Genomic DNA, 24,973 nt, shown 5'->3' on the forward strand with positions numbered 1-24,973 from the left:
CTTTTCATTTTCGATATTCTTTAGTTGGCTAACGTATTAGTTTGCTAGGGCTGCCATAATGAAAGACCGCAGACTGAGTGACTTAAACAACAGAATTGTATTTTCTCACAGTTCTAGAGGCTGGAAATCAAAGATCAAGGTGTTGGCAGGGTTGGTTTCTTCTCAGGCCTCTTGCCTTGGTTTGCAGGTGGCCATCTTCTCCCTGTGCCTTCACATGTTTTTCGCTGTGTGTGTCTGTGTTCAAATTTCCTTTTGTTATATGACACCTATCATATTGATTAGGATCTACCCTAACGAACTCAACTTAATGACCTCTTTAAAGGGCTTATCACATTCTGAGATACTGGGGGTTAAGACGTCAACAAATGAATTTGGGGTAGACTCAGTTTGGTCAGTAATAGTTCCTTTAAATAAACTTCATTTATTTGGATATTTCCAGGGTTCAACTTCACTGGCGTTTATTGTCTGGGGAGCATCTACTGAGTGCTTTGTTACAACAATCGTGCCAACATTGAAAAGCAGCTGTAGTTATTTCAAGTCTATGCATCACATCCCCAGTACATTTATCCCAATGGAAGACTGGATCAGTGGAGTTCACACGGACAGTCAGGGTTTTAATATGATCCAAGTTTTGCCAGTAAGAAACCTAAGCAGATTGTTTGAAGGGGACTAGTGACGTATTACTTTTGTGTGATTGGCTGGCCATTCAGTCTTAGCATTTCTTTCCTGAGATGCTCAAAGCACTGCAGTTGTTTTTCAGTCCTCATGTCATTTGAGGATGTGATGACTGTTTGTTTCTAAAATGTGAAAACTTTCTGAAATAATGACTTTTCTTGGATACTTAGTCTCATCATCATTAATATCATTTTATGCTGTATTATGGTGGCATAATCTCAGGCTTTCACAGTATATAGTTATTTGCCTTTATGTTGACTTGTCCTGAGCTAAATATCTTACTAGTCCCATTTCCATGTAGTCACAATTTTAATTTTTGCCTTGTCAGAATCTGTGACTTTAAAAAAAAATGTTATTATTCTTTGTTGACGAACTTAATACTTACCATTTTCTTTGTGACAAAAAAAAAAAACAGACTTGAAGAATTATTCACTAAATATGTCACTTTATAAAGTGTTTAAACTTTAGTGCATTGACTTTATGACAGCTATTTTAGGTAATAAAGCTTTTTTCACTTATTTACAAGATCCAAGTTATATTACCATGGGCTGAGGTGGTTGAAATTCCAGAAAACAAAATTCAGGGAGTGTTGAGGGAAGAGAAATTTACTTAAATACCTGGAGCTAAAAGTGAAATATTTGTTTTGATTGCTTTTCTAGAAGATCAAGATATTTAAATTAAAGACTTAGTAAATAATAATGAATTTTACACTTTCTTTGTTTAATCATTTTCAGGTAAACTACAGGCCTCCTTCTAATATGGGAATTGCTATTCCGCTTACAGATAATTTTTATCATGCAGATCCTAGCAAACCCATTCCAAGAAATCTATTTCACAAGTCAAAGGTAAATATTTTTTCTGCAAATAAACTAGTATTCATTTGAATTCAAGCAATCATTCAGTAAAATCACAGATGGACAGACCTAGCTGTTGGGATTAAATGGGAAGGTACATTCAACATAAACTGCCCGTATAAGTTATTGCTATTTTTATTGTTGTTGTTGTTGTTGTTGTTGTTACTACTACTACTACATCCCCTCTCTTCTCTTATTGTCATTCCTGGATGTGGTTTTGGAACCAAGAAGTCTTAAGTGAACTCTTTCCCATTGACCTCTCCCTGGCTCCCATTTGGATTTCAAAGGGCATGCCGAGGGTAAGAGCATCTTTATTTAAATGAAAAGGACTCCAGGCCCATCTCACAGCTCTGGCTTTGTGGAAGGAATGATGTCCAAAAGGAGAGAAGAGTGTTTGCTCCAACATAGACTCACTTGAACCCCTGCCGAGGATCCACCTAGAAAAGAACCCAACCCCAGCTGCACTCTGCCTCTCTGGAGTCAGAATGAACAAGGTAGAGAGAACAGAGAGAAACCACTGGGTTCAGAAGAAAAGTACATCACGGGGTGTCTTCTTGAGGAAATCTCATGGATACCTGTGGAATCTCTCTCCAGGAAAACACACCTACCTAGCCTGTACACGTGGACAAGCAGATGTTCATACCCATTCATGTCTGTACACACGCACACAGAGACATTAAATGGTTGTTTCTGTTGTTGAAAACTCTGCATTGTCACCCCGTCTCATTCAGAATAAAAGCCAAATTCTTACAATGGTTCATAAGGTCCTCCACAGTGTGGCCTTGGCTTTACATCTGACCGGGTTTCCCCCAGGTCAATCTGCTCTGGCCACCTTGGCCTCCTCACTGTTCTTCAAATAGGCCAGACGCATTTCCACCTCAGGGCCTCTGCAGCTTCAAAAATTCCCTTGTCTGGAATGCACATCTGCCAGACGTCATGTGGCATGTTCCATCACCATCTTCAGGTTTTTGCTTAAATGTCACCTTTATTGTGAGGCCTTCCTTGGCCTCGCTGTTTAGAATTATAACCCCCACCTCCATTGTTACCCATTCCCTATCCCCCTTCCCTGCCTTATTTTTCTTCATTGCACTTACTGCATTTTTTTAAACATTTTTTTTATTGAGTTATAGTCATTTTACAATGTTGCGCTTACTACAGTTTTTTAATGTATTTTACTTACTGTGTTTCATTAAAAGTTAAGCTTACCTTAGGGAGGGTTGTTCTTGGGTTTTTAAATATGTTTTATCCTCTACCATATCTTTAGTACCCAGAAAAGGGCCAGACATAGGGAGTGCTTAACTGTTGAACAAACTAATAATACACATTTATACATACATAATTACACACACACACACAAGATATCGGAAATTTAAAATGTAACCCATGAAACAGAGAGCTCAATAGATTGATTGGAATAACTGAATGGACCTAACTAAACAACATATTAGTGAGTTCTGAAATTAGATTGTGGTGATGATTGAACAGAATTGTGAATATATTAAAACCCACTGCATTGTACCCTTGAACATAGTTAAAATGATAAACTTTATCTCAATAAAAAGAAGAAAAAAAAGAAGCAAAGAAAGGGAAAATGGTAGTCCTAAAAATAGTGGAAGGAAGAATAACATTTTTATAAATAGAATTTATTATCAAAGTCAAAAGCAGTTTCTTGAAAAAAATAATAAATAAACCAATCTCTAGCAAGAGTGATCAAGTGAAAAATGAATGACAAACAGATGGTTATAGTGGAGATTTTACATAGCATTATTGAACTGCTAGGAGAAGAGACCAGTAAGAAATAGTAGGTTTGGAGAGTATCCACAGAGTCTGCAGCCCATAGTATTAAGTCTGCTCTTTTACGTCTCTGTTTCCATGCCAGCAATGGGAGGGGCCTAGAATAGGGCGGCAGGCATCCTGATTACTGCTTTTGGAATGATACAGGCTGTCTGGGTCCCATGCAAGTTAACCATAAAGTGCCTTTAGGTAAGCTGGCAAGCAGCTAAGAGAAACCTGCGTTCATTACCAAGCAAGGAGACAAAATTCAGAAATACTGTACTTTTACTTTATTATTAATGGATTTTTTTCCTTTTTTTTCCTTTCCCCCTTTCTTGGGGATTTTATTCATTCAGGGATCAAATATTTATTGCACATTTACTCAACTTGCAGAAATCCTGGCAGAAAAAAAAAAAGCACATCAACCTATTTAATTCTATTTGCAGACATCCGGTAAATTCAAACAGTGTGCTAATGTGTCTACTCGGGAGGAGTGTAATTGCACCAATTATCAGAAGTTCTCATATGCTGTCGCTTTCTCAGATTGCAGAGAAAAGGTAAGATGATTTTTAATTTCCTGAAGACGGAGTACTTTCATATTAATAAGATTTTGAAATGTGCCTTTTGGTTAAACATGAAAGCTAAGACACAGAAGTAATGCCTTTTTATGACATAGAACTAAATATGACACAGAGTTTAAAAGATCTGGGTTTAAATGCCCTTCAGACACATTAATTAACCTCATCTGTAAGACAGAATAATATCTGCACTGTCTTGTTCATTTCATGGGTTCTTATAAAGATACACACACACACACACACACACTTCTATATGAAAACAATTTATAACCTGTCAAATGCTACACTAGATTATGGTGAATATTGATTCATTCAAAAAATTATTGAGTATCTAATGTGTATCAAGGTCTGGAAATATAGAAGTTGAAGCTCAAGATACTTGTGACAAAATAGAAGACAGTATAGTATGTTAGTTAAGAGAGTAGGTTCTGTGTTTAATATTTCCTTCAATTAGTCTCAGAGCATTCAAAGCTGTATCACATTGAATGTTGGTATCTGCATTAGCTGACTTACGTGTGCACTTAATATAAATCTCAAGTAGATCTGTTTCAAAGGCCTTGTAGGACTATGTGTGGCATTACTTTAACTGATTTTATCTTTATATAAAATATAAAAATATAAAAAATATCTATGTAAAGCTAAAATCACTTAATGCAATATTGGACATAAAGTCAGCATTCGTTAAATTATGAGGGTTGCTATTATGTAACTCTACAACTGCCCCCATGCTGAATTCCACATTTCCTGAGAATTTACTATCTACCCTACACTGGTCTCAGGCTTCTCCATGACTTGTCTCATTTCATTTGAGGCGCAAAGAAATTTGGTGATTTGCTAAAGATTGTATCATTAATATGGAGATAGATTGGAACTCCAGAGCCTGAGTTTAATGAGTGTGGCTGAAAGATTGAGACTGGCAGAGGGAGAGGGGAGAGGGATTTGGGCAAGATCCACTTCATGTGGTACCTTAGGGAATGAAGGTTAGTCAAAAAGGTCTGAATATCATTACAGCAAATTCCTGTGAAAAAGGGCCGATAGAAAGGTACGAGTTTTGTTACCACAATGTTTGCGTGTTCTTTTTGGAGTTCACATGATTCTGCTGTAAGACAGATGTTTTTTCCCATGCCCTGAGAAGGCTGAAACCCTCAGAAGTACATTTCATTTAGAATAGCCCAACTCTTGGGAATACATTGATTCATTCTTTACTAGGAAATGAAGTTAATATTGAATTTTCCAAACTTACATTCATTCTTGGAATTCACATTTTAGGTTCCTCGTTTTAAATTTCCAGTTTTACAGTATCCAGTATCTTTGAAGATTTACAGTGAGGATGGACATTTCCCAATGGAAGCGCCATACCTGGTTACCGTGACTGAAGTGAACAGGAGGGAAAACTGGAAACTAAGTAGGGTTTGCTTTCTTCTATAGTTATTACAGCTCATAAGTAATGTTATTACTTAGATAAAAGGTTACAAAGCCTGTTTCCTGAGAGATAGCCAGGAATTCTTTGAAAAAGAGGGCAAATCATTTGTCATATTGCTGTTCACTCCTTTTCTATTATCTCATACTTATTTCATCATCACATCCAGTGACCCCGAGTCTGTGGCATAAAAGCATTTTTGAAGAGTTTGAACTGTAAAACATTGACAGCCATTATGCAGATTAGCAGCACAAAATGATTGACTGGATTTGTCCTGCACGTTGGTCTGATGTTTGCTTTTGGAATGTTGCAGAGGAAGATATAAAACATGTACCCTGATTATCTATAGGATCTCTCTTCTAATTATACGATAAAAGTTCTTTAAATATGGTAAAATAATTGAAAGGATGCAGAAATATTTCTAAATAAGAAAAATGAAATCTACCGCAATTAGACTTTACCTCAAATATACAACTTTTTTGTTGCACATTTGTGTTTGTTTGGTAATGCCTACTTTTAAGGAGATCAAAGAGTAGATACATTGATAGATCAATTGAATTCAATGAAATTTCCAAATGTTACCAAATATCCAGATATTTGTTATTTGGTGAGTCTTAACTCTGCCCAACATATGCACTTTTGAAATGCAAAATCCAGCAGAGAACTACTAAGTATTTTGCTCTATCATCCCCACTTTCTGTGGTGTGCGGGAGCCTGCTCTTTCTGAGCACCAATTGTTAATATTCAAGCACTTTGTGTGCTGGTTGCTAAGCCATTGGCAGCTTGAAATCAGCCATGATGAGGATACCCACACCCTGAAAATTGGCAAATGCTACAATCAGAGCTTTTATTTGCCCCTTTAGATCTCATGTACCATCACACCACTGCAATTCCTAAACCCCACACTACTTACCTGGTTTTAGAAAGAATTATAAGAAAGGTAGGAGTAACTGATCACTTTTGGAAAAGATTTAAATGATCTCATTGTGGAACTTTTCTGCCACCTTACGGAAAGCCATTTACCAACCACTAAGGTGGTCCTGAAAGCATCTCATTCATTGCCAAAGATCTAAAATATGTGCAGGTCAGGACTAGTCATGGGGCAGGAAAGGAAGGTCAGCCCAAATCAAGGTGGTCAGAGGTCTTGTCCGTCTTGACGATGCCACTGAAAAGATGCAGTGTCAGATGCTGAGTCTAATTTCCCCTTAAATGTATTTTTCACAAAGTCAAGCAGAACTAAAAGTATGGAATAAGCTCGCCATGCTATAGAGTGGAATCTTTCATCGTACCTTAATGTATGTAAGAAACTTTATGCCAAATGAGAAGATAGCATACGTGTGCTTAAGATATACTTTGTGTAATTTTAGGACAGGCTGTACCAGAAAATGTAAAAAAAATGAAAGACTACTTAGAATCGATTCTTCATACTCCAGTGTATAATCCTTTAGGCCTCAACTTAAGTATAAAAGTAAGTTGACAGCCATTTTTTTCCTGTTTTGAGCTTAGATAAAACCTTTATGTGTAAACTAACATTTTAAAATGTAGATATCCATAAGTGGTGGGAGGAGCATCTTTGAAGTATTTGAAGTTTGTTTTTCCTTCATTTCCCTTGATGCTATTATTTCCAAAGATACCTGAATGTTGAATGTAACGTTGACTTACCGTTTTCTGAGCTGAAAGGCAAGATTCATAGATTATGAAGGTGGAGCAGAAAAAGGTGTTCCCAAAAGTTAGGGGGGAAATGGGCTTAGTAATCTTCACCTGGGTATGCATGGTCTTCTGGTTCCAGATGCCCATAAGGACAAATGAAGTTGGTATAATCTAAGTTATTGTTGTGAAAGCCAATAAAAGTTAGGGGACATATCAAAATGTCCATGAACATGAGGGTTAGCCCAAAGTAGTCATCTAGGCCATGTTAGGTTTTATGTTTCTGTTTCTTCATTCAAAAAAAAAGCATCAACTATTAAATCCCTTTGTTTCAGACTCTTGTCTTCCTTCCATTTTTATTTTGATACATGAAGTATATGCCCAGGAACCTTGGGAAGGAGACTGGAATTTTTCTATGCAGCACCTCTAGGGAAAATGGCCCCAGCATGTATTTTTCCTTGAAGGAGCATACATGTCAGTGTTGCTAATGCCTGTTTTTTCTACAGGGCTCGGAGCTCTTTCACTTCAGAGTGTCTGTTGTTCCCGGGGTCACTTTTTGTAGCTTAGTTGAAGAATTTCAGGTACAGTGAATGCACAGGTATCCAGTGGGGTGATGGCTGGGGAAATGACATGACAGGCATCTGTCCAGGAGACACTGAACAGAGAAAACGGCAGGATTCATGTGATGGACAAGGCTTAGAGAGGGGGTCCTGGAGAATGGTAGTGACATTATCAGCAAGGATGAACTTAGGACACTTGCTGGGTCACAAGACCAGTCGATGCTGGGGAAATTTTAATAAATTCCTGTATTTGTTTTTGTTCTCTCTTTATCTTCCATATTTAGCTCGTTTTTCTGACTTTTAATGCCCTTCCTCTCACCCCCACTTCTCCACAAAGACCCATATCTGTAACATTTTAGTTTCCAGTATTAGCCTCCCTTTGGTTATTTGCAGTTGAGTCTTAAATGCTGCAAAAGCCATTAAGAGCCACAAGAATTGGGAACCAAAATCAGTCTCCCCTGTGAATTCACCCTATGATGTTCAGTGACTCGTGACTCATTTTTTCTTATTCATGTAATATCTGATGCCTGTGGGAGATGGGAAGGAATAAGGATTGGATTAAATTGATTAATGGCACATTTGTTGCCAGATACTGATACCACACTATCAAAAACAATCTCTCTCACTTTCTCTTTCTTTTTTCTTTTTCTATCCTGGCCCTGCCTCAGTAATGGAGCCACATAACTGCGGTGCTGGGTGGCCATGGGAGCAGTGCAGACACCCAAAACCCTGAGAGAAAATCCATCCCACTAGACAGAGGGTCTCAGAAAAGAACACCTGTCATGTGAGGAGTATGAGAGAAAATCCCCATTGTTTTTCTGTCTGTTTTCTCACCTATTTGTCCCAAAGTTCAGCTCCAGTTTCATGGAACAGCACAATAGTACAGGGGGCTGAAACGCTAATGAATCCCAGCTTTCTTCCCAGAGGACTAGGGATCAGGGCCTCCAGGAATACAGAGTGTGGGGGGAACTCCCTAAGAGCTGGAGAAGGAGACCCCTGATTCCACATATGCACTAGCACCAGTGCCAAGCAGCACAAGAGCAGAACACACCTACGGAAGCTCGGCAGAGGCTTCAAAATAAAACTACAGTATAAACACCACTTAAGTTCCAGGCTAACTCCTGTGGAATGAGTCTAAGAGGAAATTTAAAAGAAGAGATAGCTTATGAGACTGTTTCTTAAAAAGTATATGCACCCTTGGGTCACTGGGAGGATGATGATACCTTTAACTTAAACTGCACCCTAAAGCGGTTTGTCAGTCCTCTGGCTTGTCCTGGCATTTCCCCACATTCCCACTGTTCTGTTTCCATTCATCTCTACTTTCTTCCACCTCAAAAGATGATCTTGCTTCCGACTTTGCAGTGAAAACATAAGCTTGAACCACCTTCCTCTCCACGTGCCCCACCTTCTGCTTTTAACATAAATGGCATCCATCCTTGCCTCGGGTCTCAGAGAAAAAAACTCTGTGCCTCTCTGTCAGCATTCCTAGCTCTCCTCTAGGAACTCATTTTTATGAATTATCCATGCAGACAGAGGAAACACTTTGAATTTACAGAAACTTCCCGAAGTCAGCACTTGTGCAGAGGATTTTCTAAACAGATGATAGTTTGAAGGCACATACTGGTTCCCTCCACCTTGAATGTACCTTCTTCTCTTTCTCTTATTCTTCAAGACCCAGCTCAGGAATCACATTCCCTGATTACTCTAAGCAGTTAGGCGTTTCCTAACGGTGTTCCCATAGCACTTTGCCCATTCCTCTGTAACTCAACACACAATGTTTTCCTGCTGCATAAGAGTTCTATCTGCCTACCTCTGCCGTTAAAGGCATAGGATAAAGGCATCGGATAATAGAATCCTTATTCCCTATATATCGTATGCAAATTGGTACCTGTCAAGAGACTGTTTCCAAGCTTTGTGGATGCTGAATATCTGTATAAGTCCAGAAAGAATTTTGCTAAATGAATAATAGTGTATCCACCATTGTGAAAATCATATAAAGTTCAGTGTTTTGAATTACTGGGTCCAGAAAGCTTAAAGGCTTTGCTTTCTCTGTTGCAGATTTATGTTGACGAAGCACCACTGCCATTTCCAGGACACACACTTATTGTCATCGCAGCGGCTGTAGTGCTAGGGGGGTTGTTCTTTGTAGCATTTATATTCCAAATACATAACATCCACCCATGGAATACATGCCAAAAATTGCTTAGAAGAAACAATATGAACTTATGAAATGTCAGTGCCAGGCAGACGGTTTATAGATGAAAATATGAATAGTGAACACGTGATAATCATAATTTTCTCTTCATTTCTTAGTTTTGTTAGATAATTCCTAGAAAAATAAATATTTAAATGTTAATGTAAAAACTAGATAAAATGCTATAGAATTACCATTTTAACTCAAATTGTTACTTGTTTCTCATTCCATCCTCTTATTTTAAATACATAGAAAATTTCTTACATCAACATTTATGTAGGGGGTTTTCCCTGAGGTTTTTAGAAAAATATAAAATGATAACCATCTCTGTGTGGAATGAGTTTTCTGCATTTTGCAGCTTTTATTGACTGGAGCCCATTCCATGGGATCAGAACACCAGAGCCTTGCTCTTTTCAGATTGGAGTGTGAGTAGAATGCAGTCCTGCCAGGGAAAGATAGATGATAAAGGAGGCTTACCTACATATGTGCATTCAGAGCCTCGTGGGAATTAAAGACGAAGCCATCTGGGTTTCTTGAGGCAACTTGGAAACCAGATTGTAAAGGCTAATGAGAAAGAAATGTGACCCCATCATGGGGTTAGAGGAACATGGGGTCTGGATGAAGTATTGGTTTACAAACCTGCATGCAATGTGTAGAATTCCAAAAGATGTACCTCTGTGTACTCTCAGAGCACCTGTTCCAAAGTAGCCAGAAGATGGCCAATACATTTGGAGATCAGAGAGTTACCCTCTCCTGGAAAAGCTCAGGAGGAGCTGCACACCGCCCTGACAACATAAAGAGAGGCTAGGCATCCAGTCCAGGAGAGGCCAGTGCTGAGAGCTGTAAACCACGGCCATACCTGTGTATCCTGAGAGTTCTCTTGAGAGGACAGTGAGCGAGGTGGATCCAACAATCAGACTCGGGAGCCAGACATCCCTGGTTTGCTACTTCCTAGCTGTGTGATTTGAGCAAGTTACTTCTTTGTGCCTGAGTTTTTTCACCTGTAAAATGGGGGTAACATTAATACCTACCTAAAAGGGTTATTGTGAGGGTCAAGTGAATCAATACATGTAATGTACTAGAACAGTGCTTGGCTCTGTGACTACTCTGTTAGCTGTTGTGGCTAGGTTGCAAGTAACAGAAAGCGATTCTGTCTAATTATAACAAAAAGAAGCACCTATTGGAAGAATACTGCAGAGAGTCAGATAATCAAGGCAAAATCTGGACAATCAGTTCTTGTCATGGGAAGGAACGAGAACCATTCTGGGGACCTAGGAAACTGGAGTTTGTGAGTCCTCAGGGCATCACTTGGGCCAGGGCTCAAGAGAGAAGACATGGCACAGTGGTTAAAAGTGTAAGCTCCAGAGTCTAACAACCGTATTTTCTCTTTTAGTAACCTTTTTTAAAAGGGTAGTTTAAGACTTACAGAAAAGTTGTGAAGATACTACAGAGGGTTCTCATTTAACCTACACCCAGTTGTCCCCTGATATTGACATCTTACAGCCTGGTTTTTATCTAGCACCACCACTTACTAGCTGTGTGCCCTTGTGAAGGTTATTTAACCTAAGATTCTACACTGTGGTCTATACACATCACCCTTTGGCTATGTGAGCATGTAGACGCATGCTGTGCACCCATCTGTCTTCCCATGCATTCAAAGATGCTCCCACTAAGATAATTTATTCTACATGCAACCACAGATTCACTCATCTTCTCCCCTCAAAATGACTATCCAAAGTCATAGCTAACAATGGGGCCCAGAGGTAATGTCATAAACCCACTGTTCTTGGAGTCCAGACTCTGCAGGTGCTGTCAGTTTCACTTAATTTCTTGTTGAGAAGGAAGAAAGTGGTGATAATTGTTGCACTTTAGCAGAAAGCAAGAAATGTGAGTAATTTGTGAGCCTCGTTTCTGTAAGCGTTACTAAAGGTGAGTTAGAGCTCTCTCTCCACCGCATTCCACGTGCTCCCTTGTCCTTGACCAGCACAGCGCCTGATTAGGGTCTTTTGCCCTGATGTCATGTCTTCATCCCTGGAGGATCTGAGCCTTTGGTAAACCTGCCCTTCGGTAATCAAATATCTGTTACCCTGCAAGTTAGTTTCCGGTGATCTTTATCCTTGGGTATCCCTGGTACTAGAAGTTTGTGGCCCAGGATCCACCCAAATTAATCTTGGTCCTTATTCTGTGCCTACTCTGATGTCGTTATACTGACAACATGGGATGCGGGCATCTTAGGTGTCTCTCATTTCCGTCAACGTCAGGGATCCGGTTCTAACTGCAGCACAACCACCCTCATCCAGTCCTACTAAGACAGCACTTAAGAGCTAGGAATCCGGAGTAAGAACGTCTAGGTCGGAATGCTGTCTTTGCCACTTTCTAGCTGTGTCATCTCGAAAAAGTTATTTAACTTCTCTTTATCTCAGTTTCTTTGCCAACATGATAATTATGTTACTTGCCTCATCTGATTGCTTGGAAATTGAAGGAGTTAATATACATAAAATGCTTAGAACAGAGCCTGGCACCTAGCAAGTGCCATAGAACTGTCAGCTGTTGTACAGGGAAGGTCAGAGAGCACATCTTAAACGACTCAGATGTTTCCCTTATCAATCTGCTCCCACCAATGAGAAAGGGGAGAGAGACTTCCGGGTGCTATCAGTCTTTGAGTTCTCTCTCCACTGGGATAGGTGCTCTCTGGCCTTTCAGTGTCCCCTCGCATGGTGCAGCTCTCAGGCCTGGGTGGCACTGGTCAGTCCAGTCCCCAGGAACCCCAGCCAGCAGCCTCAGCTAGCATGTGGGATACAGTATCACTATGGCAATGAATTGAGAATAATCACATATTGTGTTCTTCAGTCTTGGGTCAAACATCTCAAAGTTCCTGGTCCATACAAACTTCCCGTGTGTTTTGACTATAAAATGAACACATTTTATAATCTGCCATTCTACGGTATTACTCTTTTCTATTCTAATTATGCTTAACACCCTCTTATTTGACTCAGAATCCACCATTTGATAACAAGTAGGAAATAGGAGGGAGCAGCAACCCTGACATCTCAGCTTTCTGTGGCTTGGGACAATAAACATCTTTCTTTTTCACCAGTCTACCAATTGGCTGTGATGGTTCTGCTCCAGGTGGGTCTGCCCCATGTGTCTGTCCAGCTGGAACACAGGCTAAAAAGCAGGTTCCACCAAGGCAGCTCTTCTCGTGGCACCAGACCCGATGCAAGGGACCCAGCCAAACCATCTGATCTCTCCCCAGCTGTCAAGGAATGCACATCACGGCTGCTCATGTTCCATCAGCCAGGTGAATTCACATGACCAGGCCCAATATCAGTGAGATGGGATGCACAGTGCTCTCATTCTAAATGTCAAGTTTTAAGATCCCATTCCTACCTGGTTGCTTCGGTTAGCTATTGCTGGGTAATGGACTCCACTATTTACTGACTTAAAACAACAACCATTTTATTTGCCCAGGATGGAAGTCTGGGCTGGACTTAGCTGGGTGGTTCTGCTGGTCTTGCTGGTGGTCCCTCTAGTACATCCTTGAGCTGGCAGGTTGGCTGGGGGCTGGGCTCAGCTGGGCACCTGGTGTCTGAGCTACTTTCTCTCTCCATGTAGTCCCAGTGCCTCTCCCTTTTCCCCATGGCCTTTCTCTGTGGCTTCTTTACCAGGGTAGCTAAACCTCCTACGTGGCTGCTCTGGGCTCCTAAAAATGCCAAAGGGGGAGCTGCCACACTTGGACCTTGTACTGGCATGACATCATCCACGTTCTGTTGGTTAAAGCAAGTCACCAGCTTGGCCCAGATTTCAGGGATGACGAGTATGCACGATCATGATTATAGAGAGATGAGGTTCATTGAAGTCACCAGTGCAGCAGACTATCAGAAACCGCCCTCCTCAGCAAGTGTAGGCTCTTTTGTACGCTGGGGCTGGACCATCCAAGATGGCTTCCTGACTCACACGTCTGGCTCCCCAGCTGGGTTGGCTGGAGCAGCTGGGGACTGGCCAGGAGGCATCTGTCTCTCCACATGGCTTCTCCATGGAACTATCTTAGGCTTCCTCACAGACTTGTAGTATCTTGGTAGTTGGACTTCTGACATGTAGTTAGTTGCCTTCCCCCAGAACATAAAGGTGGGACCTGCCGGATTTTCTTTAATATTAGGACTTCAGATCTCAGAATGTCACCTTTGCTTCATTCTGTTGGTTTAAGGTGGTCCCAGAGTCAGTCTAGATTCAAGGAGAGGAGAAATAGACTCCATCTGTGCTGAGTGGAAAGGTGACATGGTGAAGGAGCCAAAGGGTTGTGAGGGATTGTCGCTGTCATCTGTGGAAGTATAATCTGCCACTTCAATATTCATCAAAGAAGTTTACCTGGCCTGTGAACCTAACTGGCAGTCTACTTCGGAAATCCTCAAAATCAGTCCTGAACTGGGTATTCGTCATCTCAGCTTTTGGCCACAGGCAAAGAGAGCTGCATTCAGAAGGGTCACAAAACAGTTGTAAAAAAAAAAAGTGCCGCTGTGAACATTGGGGTACATATGTCTTTTTAAGTTATATTTTCCTCCAGATATATGCCCAGGAATGGGATTACTGGATCATATGGAAGTCTGTTTTTAGTTTTTTGAGGAATCTCTGTACTGTTCTCCATAGTGGCTGCACTAATTTACATTCCTGCCAACAATGTAGGAGGATTCCCTTTTCTCCACATCCTCTCCAGCATTTATCATTTGTGGACTTTTTAATGTTGGCCATTCTGACTGGTGTGAGGTGATATCTCATTGTAGTTTCGATTTGCATTTCTCTAGCAATTAGTGACGCTGAGCATCTTTTCATATGCTTTTTGGCCATCTGGATGTCTTCTTTGGAGAAAGGTCTATTTAGGTCTTCTGCCCGTTTTTTGAGTAGGTTGCTTTTTTTGATAAGGTTGCTTTTTTTGGTATTAAGCTGTATGACCTGTTTTTAAATTTGAAAATTAGTCCCTTGTTGATCGCATCATTTGCAATATTTTCTCCTATTCTGTAGGTTGTCTTTTCGTTTTGTTGATGGTATCCTTAGCTGTGCGAAAGCTTTTAAGTTTAATTAGATCCCATTTGTTTATTTCTGCTTTTATTTCCATTTCTCTAGGAGCTGGTTCCAAAAAAAATATTGCTGTGATTTATGTCAGAGTGTCCTGCCTATGTTTTCCTCTAGGAGTTTTGTAGTATCTGGTCTTCCATTAAGTCTTCAATCCATTTTGAGTTTATTTTTGTGTATGGTGTTAGAGAATGTTCTGATTTCAGTCTCTTACAGGTACCTGTCCAGTGTTCCTAGCACCACTTGTTGAGGAGACTGTCTTTTCTCCATTGTATATTCTTTCCTTCTTTGTCATAGATTAATTGACCATAAGTGTGCGGGTTTATTTCTGGACTTTCTATCCTGTTCCATTGATCTGTGTGTCTGTTTTTGTGCCAGTACCATACTGTTTTGATTACTATAGCTTTGTAGTATAGTCTGAAGTCAGAGACCATGATTCCTCCAGCTCCATTCTCCTTTTTCAAGACTGTTCTGGCTATTTGGGAGGGTCTTTTGTATTTCCATACAAATTTTAACATTTTTTGTTACAGCTCTGTGAAAAATATCATTGGTAATTTGATAGAAATTGCATTGAATCTATATATTGCCTTGAGTAGTGTGACCATTTTAACAATACTGATTCTTCTAGTCCAAGAACACAGTATATCTTTCCATCTGTTGATGCCGTCTTCAATTTCTTTCATTAGTGTCTTACAGTTTTTGGTGTACAGGTACTTTGCTTCCTTGGGTAGGTTTATTCCTAGGTATTTTTGGTGTGATGGTAAATCAGATTGTTTCCTTAATTTCTTTCTTTCTTTCTTTCTTTCTTTCTTTCTTTCTTTCTTTCTTTCTTTCTTTCTTTCTTTCTTTCTTTCTTTCTTTCTTTCTTTCTTCTATTTCATTGTTAGCGTATAGAAATGCAACTGATTTCTGTATATTGATTCTGTATCCTGCAACTTTACCAAATTCATTGATGAGCTCTAGTAGTTTTCTGGTCACTTCTTTAGGGTTTTTCTATGTATAGTATCATGTCATTGGCGAGCAGTTTCACATTTCTTTTTGATACCTGTCCACTGTAGTGACTAACACATGCTTGGTATTCAATAAGTGACTGGGGAGTAAAAACTCTTTATTGTCAAATTCAGGGGTGAACAGGAGAACATGAGTACAAGAGCATCTTGCTGTAAGAGAAGTTCAGATAAAGTAGCAGAATACCTAACATCCCACAGGCACAAGGTAGGCACTCAGTAGACATTTGTTGAAAAATGAATAAACAGATGAATACAAAGAAAGTGCTCAAAAGAAGAGGCTTTGAGGATCATATGATATGTGTAAAATTATAAGGGAGTCTTTTTAGGGTGTCTTTGATAACTGGAAAATTTAGAAAACAAAAGTAGAAAGAAAAATGAAAATTACACCACTTGAAATTTCAGTAAGTTTTCTTAATCTTTTATGTTTTGGGTGTGCGTGTGCACGCATGTGTATGAGTACATGAAGCACACCTAACATAGAAAGTAACTGGTGCCCAAATGGAAGGTAACATGAAGAGCTCAATACCAAATGACATTGGTACCTCACTGTATGTAGGTCTTTCCTAATTAAAAACAAAAGCAAAGTCTTCCATGTCTAGATTCATTCAGTGTAACTTTTGTTAAAAGATACTTAAAATTATTGAACACTTTCATTGGCAAGAATGGCATTATGTTGATTTTTTTGCTTAACTAGAATAATTCTTGCCCAGAAGCCCTATATATTGGTGGTCCGTGCACTGTTAACAAGCATGGTGACACTTTTTCTTTTGTGCTTGTCTGCTCGTTGTTGGAGTGCCCATCAAACACAGAAAGATAGTCCACCTGAACTGTGTTGTTAAGGACATATTTTGAGAAATAAATTTTACTGGTCCTATAAAAAGTGAGGAAGCAGTAAAGAAATCAGTTGTTTCCTCTGAGAATAATGCTTGTGTTTTTGCCAGACACAGATTTTTTTTTTCTTTTCCTTTTTAATTTAAATTATTTTTTGCATGTGTCACCTAGAATCCAGGGAGCACTTTGTGCACATATAGCTCCCTTCAGTAACCCATGAAAGGTCATTTGATGTTGAATAATATTCTTTATGTATTGTTTTGATGTCTTTTTTAAGAACTCCTATAAAATTTATAGGTTTGTTCCCCATTCTGACCTCCACAGCTAAAGAAATGCATTATTGTACATGATCAAATGTAGACTGAGGAGAGAAAAATGAGTAAGCTTTATTATGAAAGCATTAGTATAACCCAAACTCATATGCTATTCCTGTGTTGCAAATTTACAATAAAAGGAAAGAAGGCCAAATTGATGCTTGTCTTTTTAATTCAAACATCTATTTTACCACAAATGTTTCAAGTCCCTCTTTACTATATACTTATCACCCTACTATTATAAATAATTTTTTAGTTAATTTTGCAGTTAATAATTTTAAATGATATAGGAATTGTTATGAAGAATAAATCAGATAACTTGTCCAACCAAGAGTTGGGGCATTCTCTTGGAAGAATGTTTTTGGGTCAGACTGTAGTTGGTCTCTCTCGCTTTGTGTTTAATGTCTTCACTCTCCTTTGGTCCTCAGTCTAGATCAGTTAATAGTAGCATCTATCATACTAGATCCTGCCTCTGCATAAGTGATTGTAATTGGTTGTATCTTGTGAACATGTCTTAGGATCGAATAAAATAAAGTCAGGGATCACTTTCTGATTTGCTCTTATGCCATTCACAAATCTCAGAGATTCCAATTGCAATAAAGTTCACACTTAATTTTTCTGGTCAGGTTTTTTTTTCTGCTTTAATCATATAATTAAGAGCATGTAGTTTTCTTTTGGGACTTAGAAGAAAAAAATTACCCCTCTGATAACAAACTGATCTATTGAAAATGAATTACAAGTTAACAGCAATTTTTATAAATGTCCAATTTCATTAATAGAGATGGAATTATCACAGTCTCAAGTCTGACAATGTCTTTTTTGAAATCAGGAGTTAAATATAATCAAGGCAAGTTGTTTCATTTAATATAGTTCTTTCTTTCTCAGGAATTTTTATGTATTTCCTTCCCATCCAGTCTCTTCTTTCAGCAAAGTGTTTCCTACATGTAGTAGTTACTAAGTATCTGTTGAATGAATGAATGAATGAATGAATGAAGAGATGCTACTTCAAATCTATTTATCTCCAGCAGAGTTAACCAGGGAAAGACAGAATTAGGTGTTAAAAATTAAACAATAAGATAAAAAAAATGCACAATTAAAGACTCTAAGTAATGGAAGGCATTGAATTTTTTTTAATTCCTGTAAGGGAAAAATGTTTGATCCATTGACCCTGTAAGAAGGTGTAAGACCTTTTGTGGTAATGATTTAAGAAGAGCAGAAAAAGGAGAGAAGTTGATAATACAGAAATTATCGTCAGTACAGAAGTTCTGTTTAGCAAGTTGGTGACTTATGATTGGTCTTGAATCACACAGCCTACAACTGAGGGAATCTACGCCTTCTACACTCATGTACTCTTCTTTAAAATCACCCTGAAGTTCCAGGGCCCGAGTAATGAACTGCAGGACTTTATAGATCTTCTTATTAATCCAAGAGCTAGTTTTAGGGTCCTGTTGTAGCTTGGGTCCTCTGAGAAGCAGCAGCCAAGTAGAACTGGATAAGTACGAGGGAGGAAAAGAGGGGATGAGGTAGGGAGCAAGGGCAGTCAGGGCCCCCAGACCATGAAGGCACCTGTAGAAGGAGGGATGGAGGAAGTTGGGGAAGAAGAGCCTTAGGCTGCGTGCATCTCTCAGGAGGTCTCGGCTAGTGGGGAGCCCAAGAACAAGGGCTGCCATTAGAAGAGTTTCTTGTCAAACAGAAATGGCCAGTTCTAAGTCCTTCTCGGCGTCAGTCCTCTCTTGTCCGGGCAGGGAGGGCCTTGCCTCCAGTGAACTCTGCAGAGGGCAGAGGGTGTGGCAGCTGGAGGCTGTCGGCCAAGCCCACGCCTCACTGCAGGTCCTCTGGAGACCTGAGCAGACACCTCCATGGCCACCATTCCCCTTGGGCACCCAGAGATCTGACTTCATGCTGAGTTACTTGTATAGGACCCAACACATCCCTGATGGGTTCTCCCTGGAAGAACACCTGTTTCCAGTCCCTCCATTAAAGAGAGAGTGAAAACAGACTGTAGATCAAGGGAACCTCCTCACACCCGACAAGTCCTTTTGACGTGGAATATGCTCAGACTGTCGTGTTGTCATCCATTGTCCCTTAAGTATCAGTTAAATAAGACTTTAAATGTGTTTCCTGGAAGGAGGATGCAGAGAGGAGGAGTATAATGACTGGGTAAGGGAGCTATAACTAGGTCCCTGGATTCATGAATCTGAGAAGTTGGTAGGAGGTAGGTAAGTTCTTAAAGCATAATGAAGGTCACGTTTGGAATACCAACCTGACTAGTGAGAATAGGACAGTTTGAAAAGACAAGAGCAAAACAGAAAATGGTTGTTAGGATGCTATTGTGACAATCCAGAGCTGAAATGGTGAGACCCCTTGCTAGCAGGGGTGATAGCAGAGTTATAAGGAGGGGACAAATCCAAAAATATGACATTCATCAGCATCGGAGAACTGAGTAAATTCAAGAGAGAAGAATAATATGGGGAGAAGAAAGAAGTCAGAGGTAACTTCAAGATTTTGAGTCTGGGAGAGTAAGAAGACAGGAAAGGTAAAAGGTGATCTGGTCCTCTGGTGAGTTACAGACCTTTTGGGCTCGTTAAAAATTCTGTACTTTCTGTATGAATTAACATTTAAAGGCTTAATAGATTTAAACTATAGCTTGGGTAAAATGAATTGTGACACATGAGTACATTAGAAGTAGAAAATGTAGATTCTGTGTCTTTAACGAGCTCTTCTACTTACTAGTTATCTGACCTGGGGATAATATTACTCACTAGTACTCATAGTGTTAAGATAAGGTTAAAAGATTAGAATACACAGGATAATGCTTTAAATACTACACAACATCATATAAATGTAAATGAAGAGGACAAACATTTATTGTACATCACTTACGTTACAAACACCATGTAAGATGTTTTCAAAAAAATATGTTAGCTTTAACCTTTACTGGAATAAAGTTGGATAATTTTCCTAGGATCCTCAGCCTGTATTTTGCAGAACTAAAATTCACACAAGATTTCCTTGTTCTATATCATGGAAAAGAATCTGAAAAGGAAATATATGTGTGTGTGCGTATATATAACTGAATCACTTTGATTTACACCAGAAACTAACATTGTAAATCAACTACATTTCAATTAAAAAAATTTTTTTAAGAAATTCTTCCTAAAAAAAAAAAGATTGACTTGTTCTAAAAGCCCATGTCTTTTCACTGTTATCAGTGTCATAAATCTTATTCCAAAACTGTAGATGTAAAGGTTGTATTTTGTTAATTTGAATTAGACATATTAATAGCAATAACTGTTTCTTATTTATATGTGCTTTAAAATCTCTCCCTTATTTAAGGATAAATATGATATACTCTTCTCTCTAATTATGTAACTTTTCCTGCCCCCTGAAAATATTTGTTGTTATTTCTTAGGGCAAGTTACACTTTCAAAGGACAAAGAAGATTTTAACACTGTTTACATCAAGAGAATTCCTCCCAGTTTGGGAATTGTGACTATTATTCATTCTGGTGTCATCTATTTTAATTTGCCTTTGATAATTACTTTCAAAATTCTAATGCTCTGGTGATTTATCCTTGCCTATGATAAAGTATTCTCTCGAATGTAGGATAAGGACACCTTTGATGGGCAGTTTTATAAGAATAAACTAGTGCTTAGAAAGAGGACTATAGTGATTCAATTTAGCAAACATGTATTGAGTACCTAATACATGCTGGGTACTGGGTGAAATGGTTGGGATGTAAATCGAAATAAACCAGGATGCCTTTTCTTCAGGAGCCCACAAAAGCACTCAAAAGTAATTGCTTATAAGACAGTTCTGCTCAGAGTAATAACAAGGTGAGAAGGAGGTGTTACTGGGCCATAGAGGAGGAAGCAGTTCAGTGATGTTTGAATTGGACCTTGAAGGATGACAAAGGTTTTCAGAGGCCAAAAAGAGAGCAGAATCCAAGCAGAAGAAACATCAGTAACAAAGGAGTAGAAGAAAAAATTTCAAGGACGTGAACATTGAGTAGCCTTGTGTAGTACAGGAGAGCACGGCAGGATCTGTGTAAAGCATGTGAGGCTGTGTATGGATTTGAGTCTGTTAAAGGAACTCTTGTGCACCGTGAGTAGGAGTGGAAATTGGTGCAGCCACTAAGGAAAACAGTATGGAGGCTCCTCAAAAAACTAAATATAGAACTACCATACAATCCAGAAGTTCTACCTCTGCATATTTACCTGAAGAAAAGGAAAATACTATTTTGAAAAGGTGTAGCTACCTTTATGTTCATTGCAGCATCATCTACAATAGCCAAGACCATCAATAGCTGAATGGATAGAGAAGATGTTACACACACACAAACACACACACACACACACACACACACACACGGGAATACTATTCAACCGTAAAGAAAGGATGAAATCTTGCCATTTGCAACAACATGGATAGACCTAGAGGATATTATGGTAAGTGAAATAAGTCAAAGAAAAACAAATACCATATGATTTCACGTATACGTGGAATCTTATAACAAAACAAATAAGCAAACCAAACAAAACAGAAACAGATTCATAGATACAGAGAACAAACTGGTGGTTGCCAGAGGGAAGGGTCTGGAGGAGAGTAAATGAAATAGGTGAAGGGGATTAAGAGGTACAAACTTTCAGCTGTAAAATAAATAAGTCCCGGGATGTAATGTACAGCCCAGGAAATCTAGTCAATAATAATGTAACAACTCCGTATGCCAGATGGTAACTGGCCTTCTTGCACTGAGCATCTCCTAATGTATAAAAATATAGAATCATTGCGTTGTACACCTGAAACTAATTTAATATTGTAAGTTAATTATTATTCAGTAAAAATTTCTAATTAAGAAAGACATTATTTACTTTCAGTTTGCATGTCTGAAAAAAGATACCAAATGATCTAAGGTTTTTTAACAATGAAAATAGAAATGAGAGCTGCCCCCTATTCCTATCATAAATGTAAACAAACTTGTGAAGATCTTTCGTATTCTTTTTTAAAATGTTTTGCTTGTATGTAGTCCCCTGACCCCCGCCTAGTATAACTGAGCTGAATGGCTATGGAAAGAGTAATCGTGGGAGCCAGAGAATAAATGAATACAGACTCTATTCTCAATAATCTTGTACTTTTTCCATGGGGATAAAAAAATTATACTCCAACCTCTGTTAGATTGCCCCTCTATCTTCCAAATTTCACTTGAGGTGGAAGGCCTTGTGTTCAACATTTTTAGTGGGACCAGGACATTTAAACCTCTTAATAGTGGCTCATGTCCTACTCATAGAAACATATTCAAATTTGCCCTCAGACTCAAATCAGTTTTAACAAGTACTGATGAGGCACTTGTGTGATGAGCACTGTTTTAGTATCTGTAGGGAAACCTGTAGAAGTCAGACACAGTCACTGCCTGTGAGGAGTTTCTTAGTTAGGTTTTATGAATGAATTTTAGTTCATTCCACATTCAAAGCAGAGCTATTCTCACACATAATTTTTTCGTTACACACATCATTCTAAGTAAAAGGTACAAGCATCATTGGAGCACCTTTAAACCCAGAGGGAACATAGACAAGAACCTAGTATTTAAGAGACATTTATATTTTTAGCATAATGGAGAGAATTTAGGGTAATAGTAAATGATATAAAGGCCTTTTATTTTTTTCGATATGATTAACTTATTCATACAGAAGTACGGTATGTCTGGTGCTGCTCACTGCTTAGTTTTTTTCTTAATTGAAGTATAGTCAATTTACAATGTTGTGTTGATTTCCGGTGTACAGTGTAGTGATTCAATTATACATATATTTATTCCTTTTCATATTCTTTTTCATTATAGTCTATTACAAGATATTGAATACAGTTCCCTGTGCTGTACAGTAGGACCTCATTGTTTATCTATTTTATATATAGTAGTTAGGGTCTGCAAATCCCAAACACCCAATTTATCCCTCCACCCCCCCCACTACCCCCACCCCCACTGGTAACCATAAGTTTGTTTTCTATGTCTGTGAGTCTATCTCTGTTGTGTAAATTTCATTTGTGTCTAAATGTCCTTCAATTTGATGATGGCGAAACTGATTCAGTTTGTGGCACCAGCACTCTCTTCTCTAGAGTGACGAAATGCTTTCCCCCTTCAGTCCAGGACCTAGTGAATACACCAGTGTACTCCAGATCAGTAGAGCAGCCAGTGATCCTCAGGGTGCCAGTACTTCCGAGGGAGGCCTCTTGTCTGACCTCGGAGAGGTTACCAGTTTATTGTGCCAATTATAGGTTCTTGGGCATGTTGAAGTAAAGTTCACTTTTCTGATGGAAAAAGTCTTTTCTGACAGAGAAAAAGTTACAACCACAGCCTTTCTGCCTAGACTGGTAATGTGACCGTACTTGAACCATTCTTGCAATCCTAGAGTAAACCCTACTTATCTCTAGTACACCGTTGAGTCTGGCCAGCTAATATATTCTGGATTTTCACAGCTATCCATGGAAGTGGAATGAGCCTACTACTTTCTTTTCTGGTACCGTCTGCATCTGGTTTTAGCCTATAAATAGTTCAGTCATAAAATGAGTGTGGCAGCTTTCCCTCTTCTATGGAAGTGTTGGTTCAAGGTGGGAATTATCTGTTGCTTGAAGATGTTGTACCTCACTAATAAGACTATCCAAGGGAGGCCTCACTGGGCTTCACTCTTCTTTCTACTTTCTACAACCTCCTGGATTTATTTATTTTTAATTTTACTAAGCACTATTTTTTTAATCCCCATTTTCTACTACAGTAGCTTCTAGGAACATTTCTTCTCTTGATCCCCAGCTTACTGCTTCCTTCTTGAGATGTCGATTTGATCATTTATTCCCATATACTGAGTTTCTTTATTTGATCTTATTCATTTATTTGACAAATATTTATTAAGGTTCAGGCACCATTCTGGGCCCCCACTAATCTGTATAGACTTCTTCCCCCTCCTCCAACAGACCTTTTTTCCCTCTGATGGTAGTGACATTTTGTTCCTTGGTTGAGTCCCTGTTTTATATTGGAACAGATATGTTTACTTGTGACACTTCCATCTTTAATTTTATTTTTATTCTATACTAAAGTTACCTCTCTTTTTTCCTAATACAGTAATATATTTATTTCAGCTATAAGGTGCTCATTTTCTTTTTAGAGTTTAAAAATAGCACATACATCACGAAGCCACAAAACTTTTGGACTCTAATGAGTTTGTTTTAATTTTGTAAAAGTAATTTCCTCCTTGCTTTCTTTCCTAATTTGAGAGTATTGCTATCTGTTTATTCACACACATCCATTCATTCGTTTGGTATGTATTTATTTATTTATTCATTAAATAAATGGTACTCTGTGTACCAGGCCGCATGCTGGGTGTTGGGGCTATAAACATGCAGGAAGCACGTTCTCTTCTCTTATTGAACCTAGAGTCTACTGCGAGGGGAAAACATATAAGTTTAATAAAAAATATTCAGATGCGATGCCATCAGAAGGAAATTATCAACGTGAATTAATTTAAAGGAGAGGAGGATTTAAAATCAATAAAATTGGCAGAGGATTTGGGTTCGGGAAAGGGCTTGCCCTGCCTATGCTTTCCAGGGAACGAACGGTGTGTGCACGAGGTGGGCCTTGAACATGAAGAAGGATGTCGACACTGGGGAAGAGTAAGTTATTGTCACTGTTTTTGCTTTTTCTCTGTGGCATTTTTTCCAGATTATGGTTAGATTTTTGAATAGTGCTTGGACATTGCTAACTTTCCAAGAGATAAAGAGACACAGATTTATAAGCCCTCCCATTCATAGCAATGCTGACCATCATCATGGCCTTCTAGATTATTCTTTATCAAAATATGTCCCTTCCCCACCCCCTCTATATAGAACAAAAGAGTAGTGCTTGAGATCTGATTTATTTACTTTTCATATTAACAGGTGCCATTAAGATGATAAACCCTCTTTGATGTGCTCTTTGTTAAAAAAAAAAAAAAAAAAAAAAGCTGCTGAGGTTACTTAGTTGATTGATATTCCAAGAGAAAACACTGCTGACAACACAGGT

General features: G+C 38.8%; 1 protein-coding gene across 1 annotated transcript in view; it reads left to right on the plus strand.

Annotated features, from left to right (window-relative positions):
- The window catches only part of CATSPERB (cation channel sperm associated auxiliary subunit beta), a 128,482-nt gene that overhangs the window by 87,904 nt on the left and 15,605 nt on the right, over window positions 1-24,973 (plus strand). The window contains exons 20-26 of the mRNA XM_045505727.2: window positions 440-637; window positions 1,410-1,520; window positions 3,749-3,859; window positions 5,150-5,285; window positions 6,668-6,768; window positions 7,454-7,528; window positions 9,566-24,971. Of these exons, the coding sequence (XP_045361683.2) occupies window positions 440-637; window positions 1,410-1,520; window positions 3,749-3,859; window positions 5,150-5,285; window positions 6,668-6,768; window positions 7,454-7,528; window positions 9,566-9,736 (903 nt within the window). The 3' untranslated portion in view covers window positions 9,737-24,971. The remainder of the gene's footprint in view (window positions 1-439; window positions 638-1,409; window positions 1,521-3,748; window positions 3,860-5,149; window positions 5,286-6,667; window positions 6,769-7,453; window positions 7,529-9,565; window positions 24,972-24,973) is intronic.

The sequence above is a fragment of the Camelus bactrianus genome, chromosome 6 (assembly GCF_048773025.1).
Source record: "Camelus bactrianus isolate YW-2024 breed Bactrian camel chromosome 6, ASM4877302v1, whole genome shotgun sequence".
Taxonomy (NCBI): Eukaryota; Metazoa; Chordata; class Mammalia; order Artiodactyla; family Camelidae; genus Camelus; species Camelus bactrianus.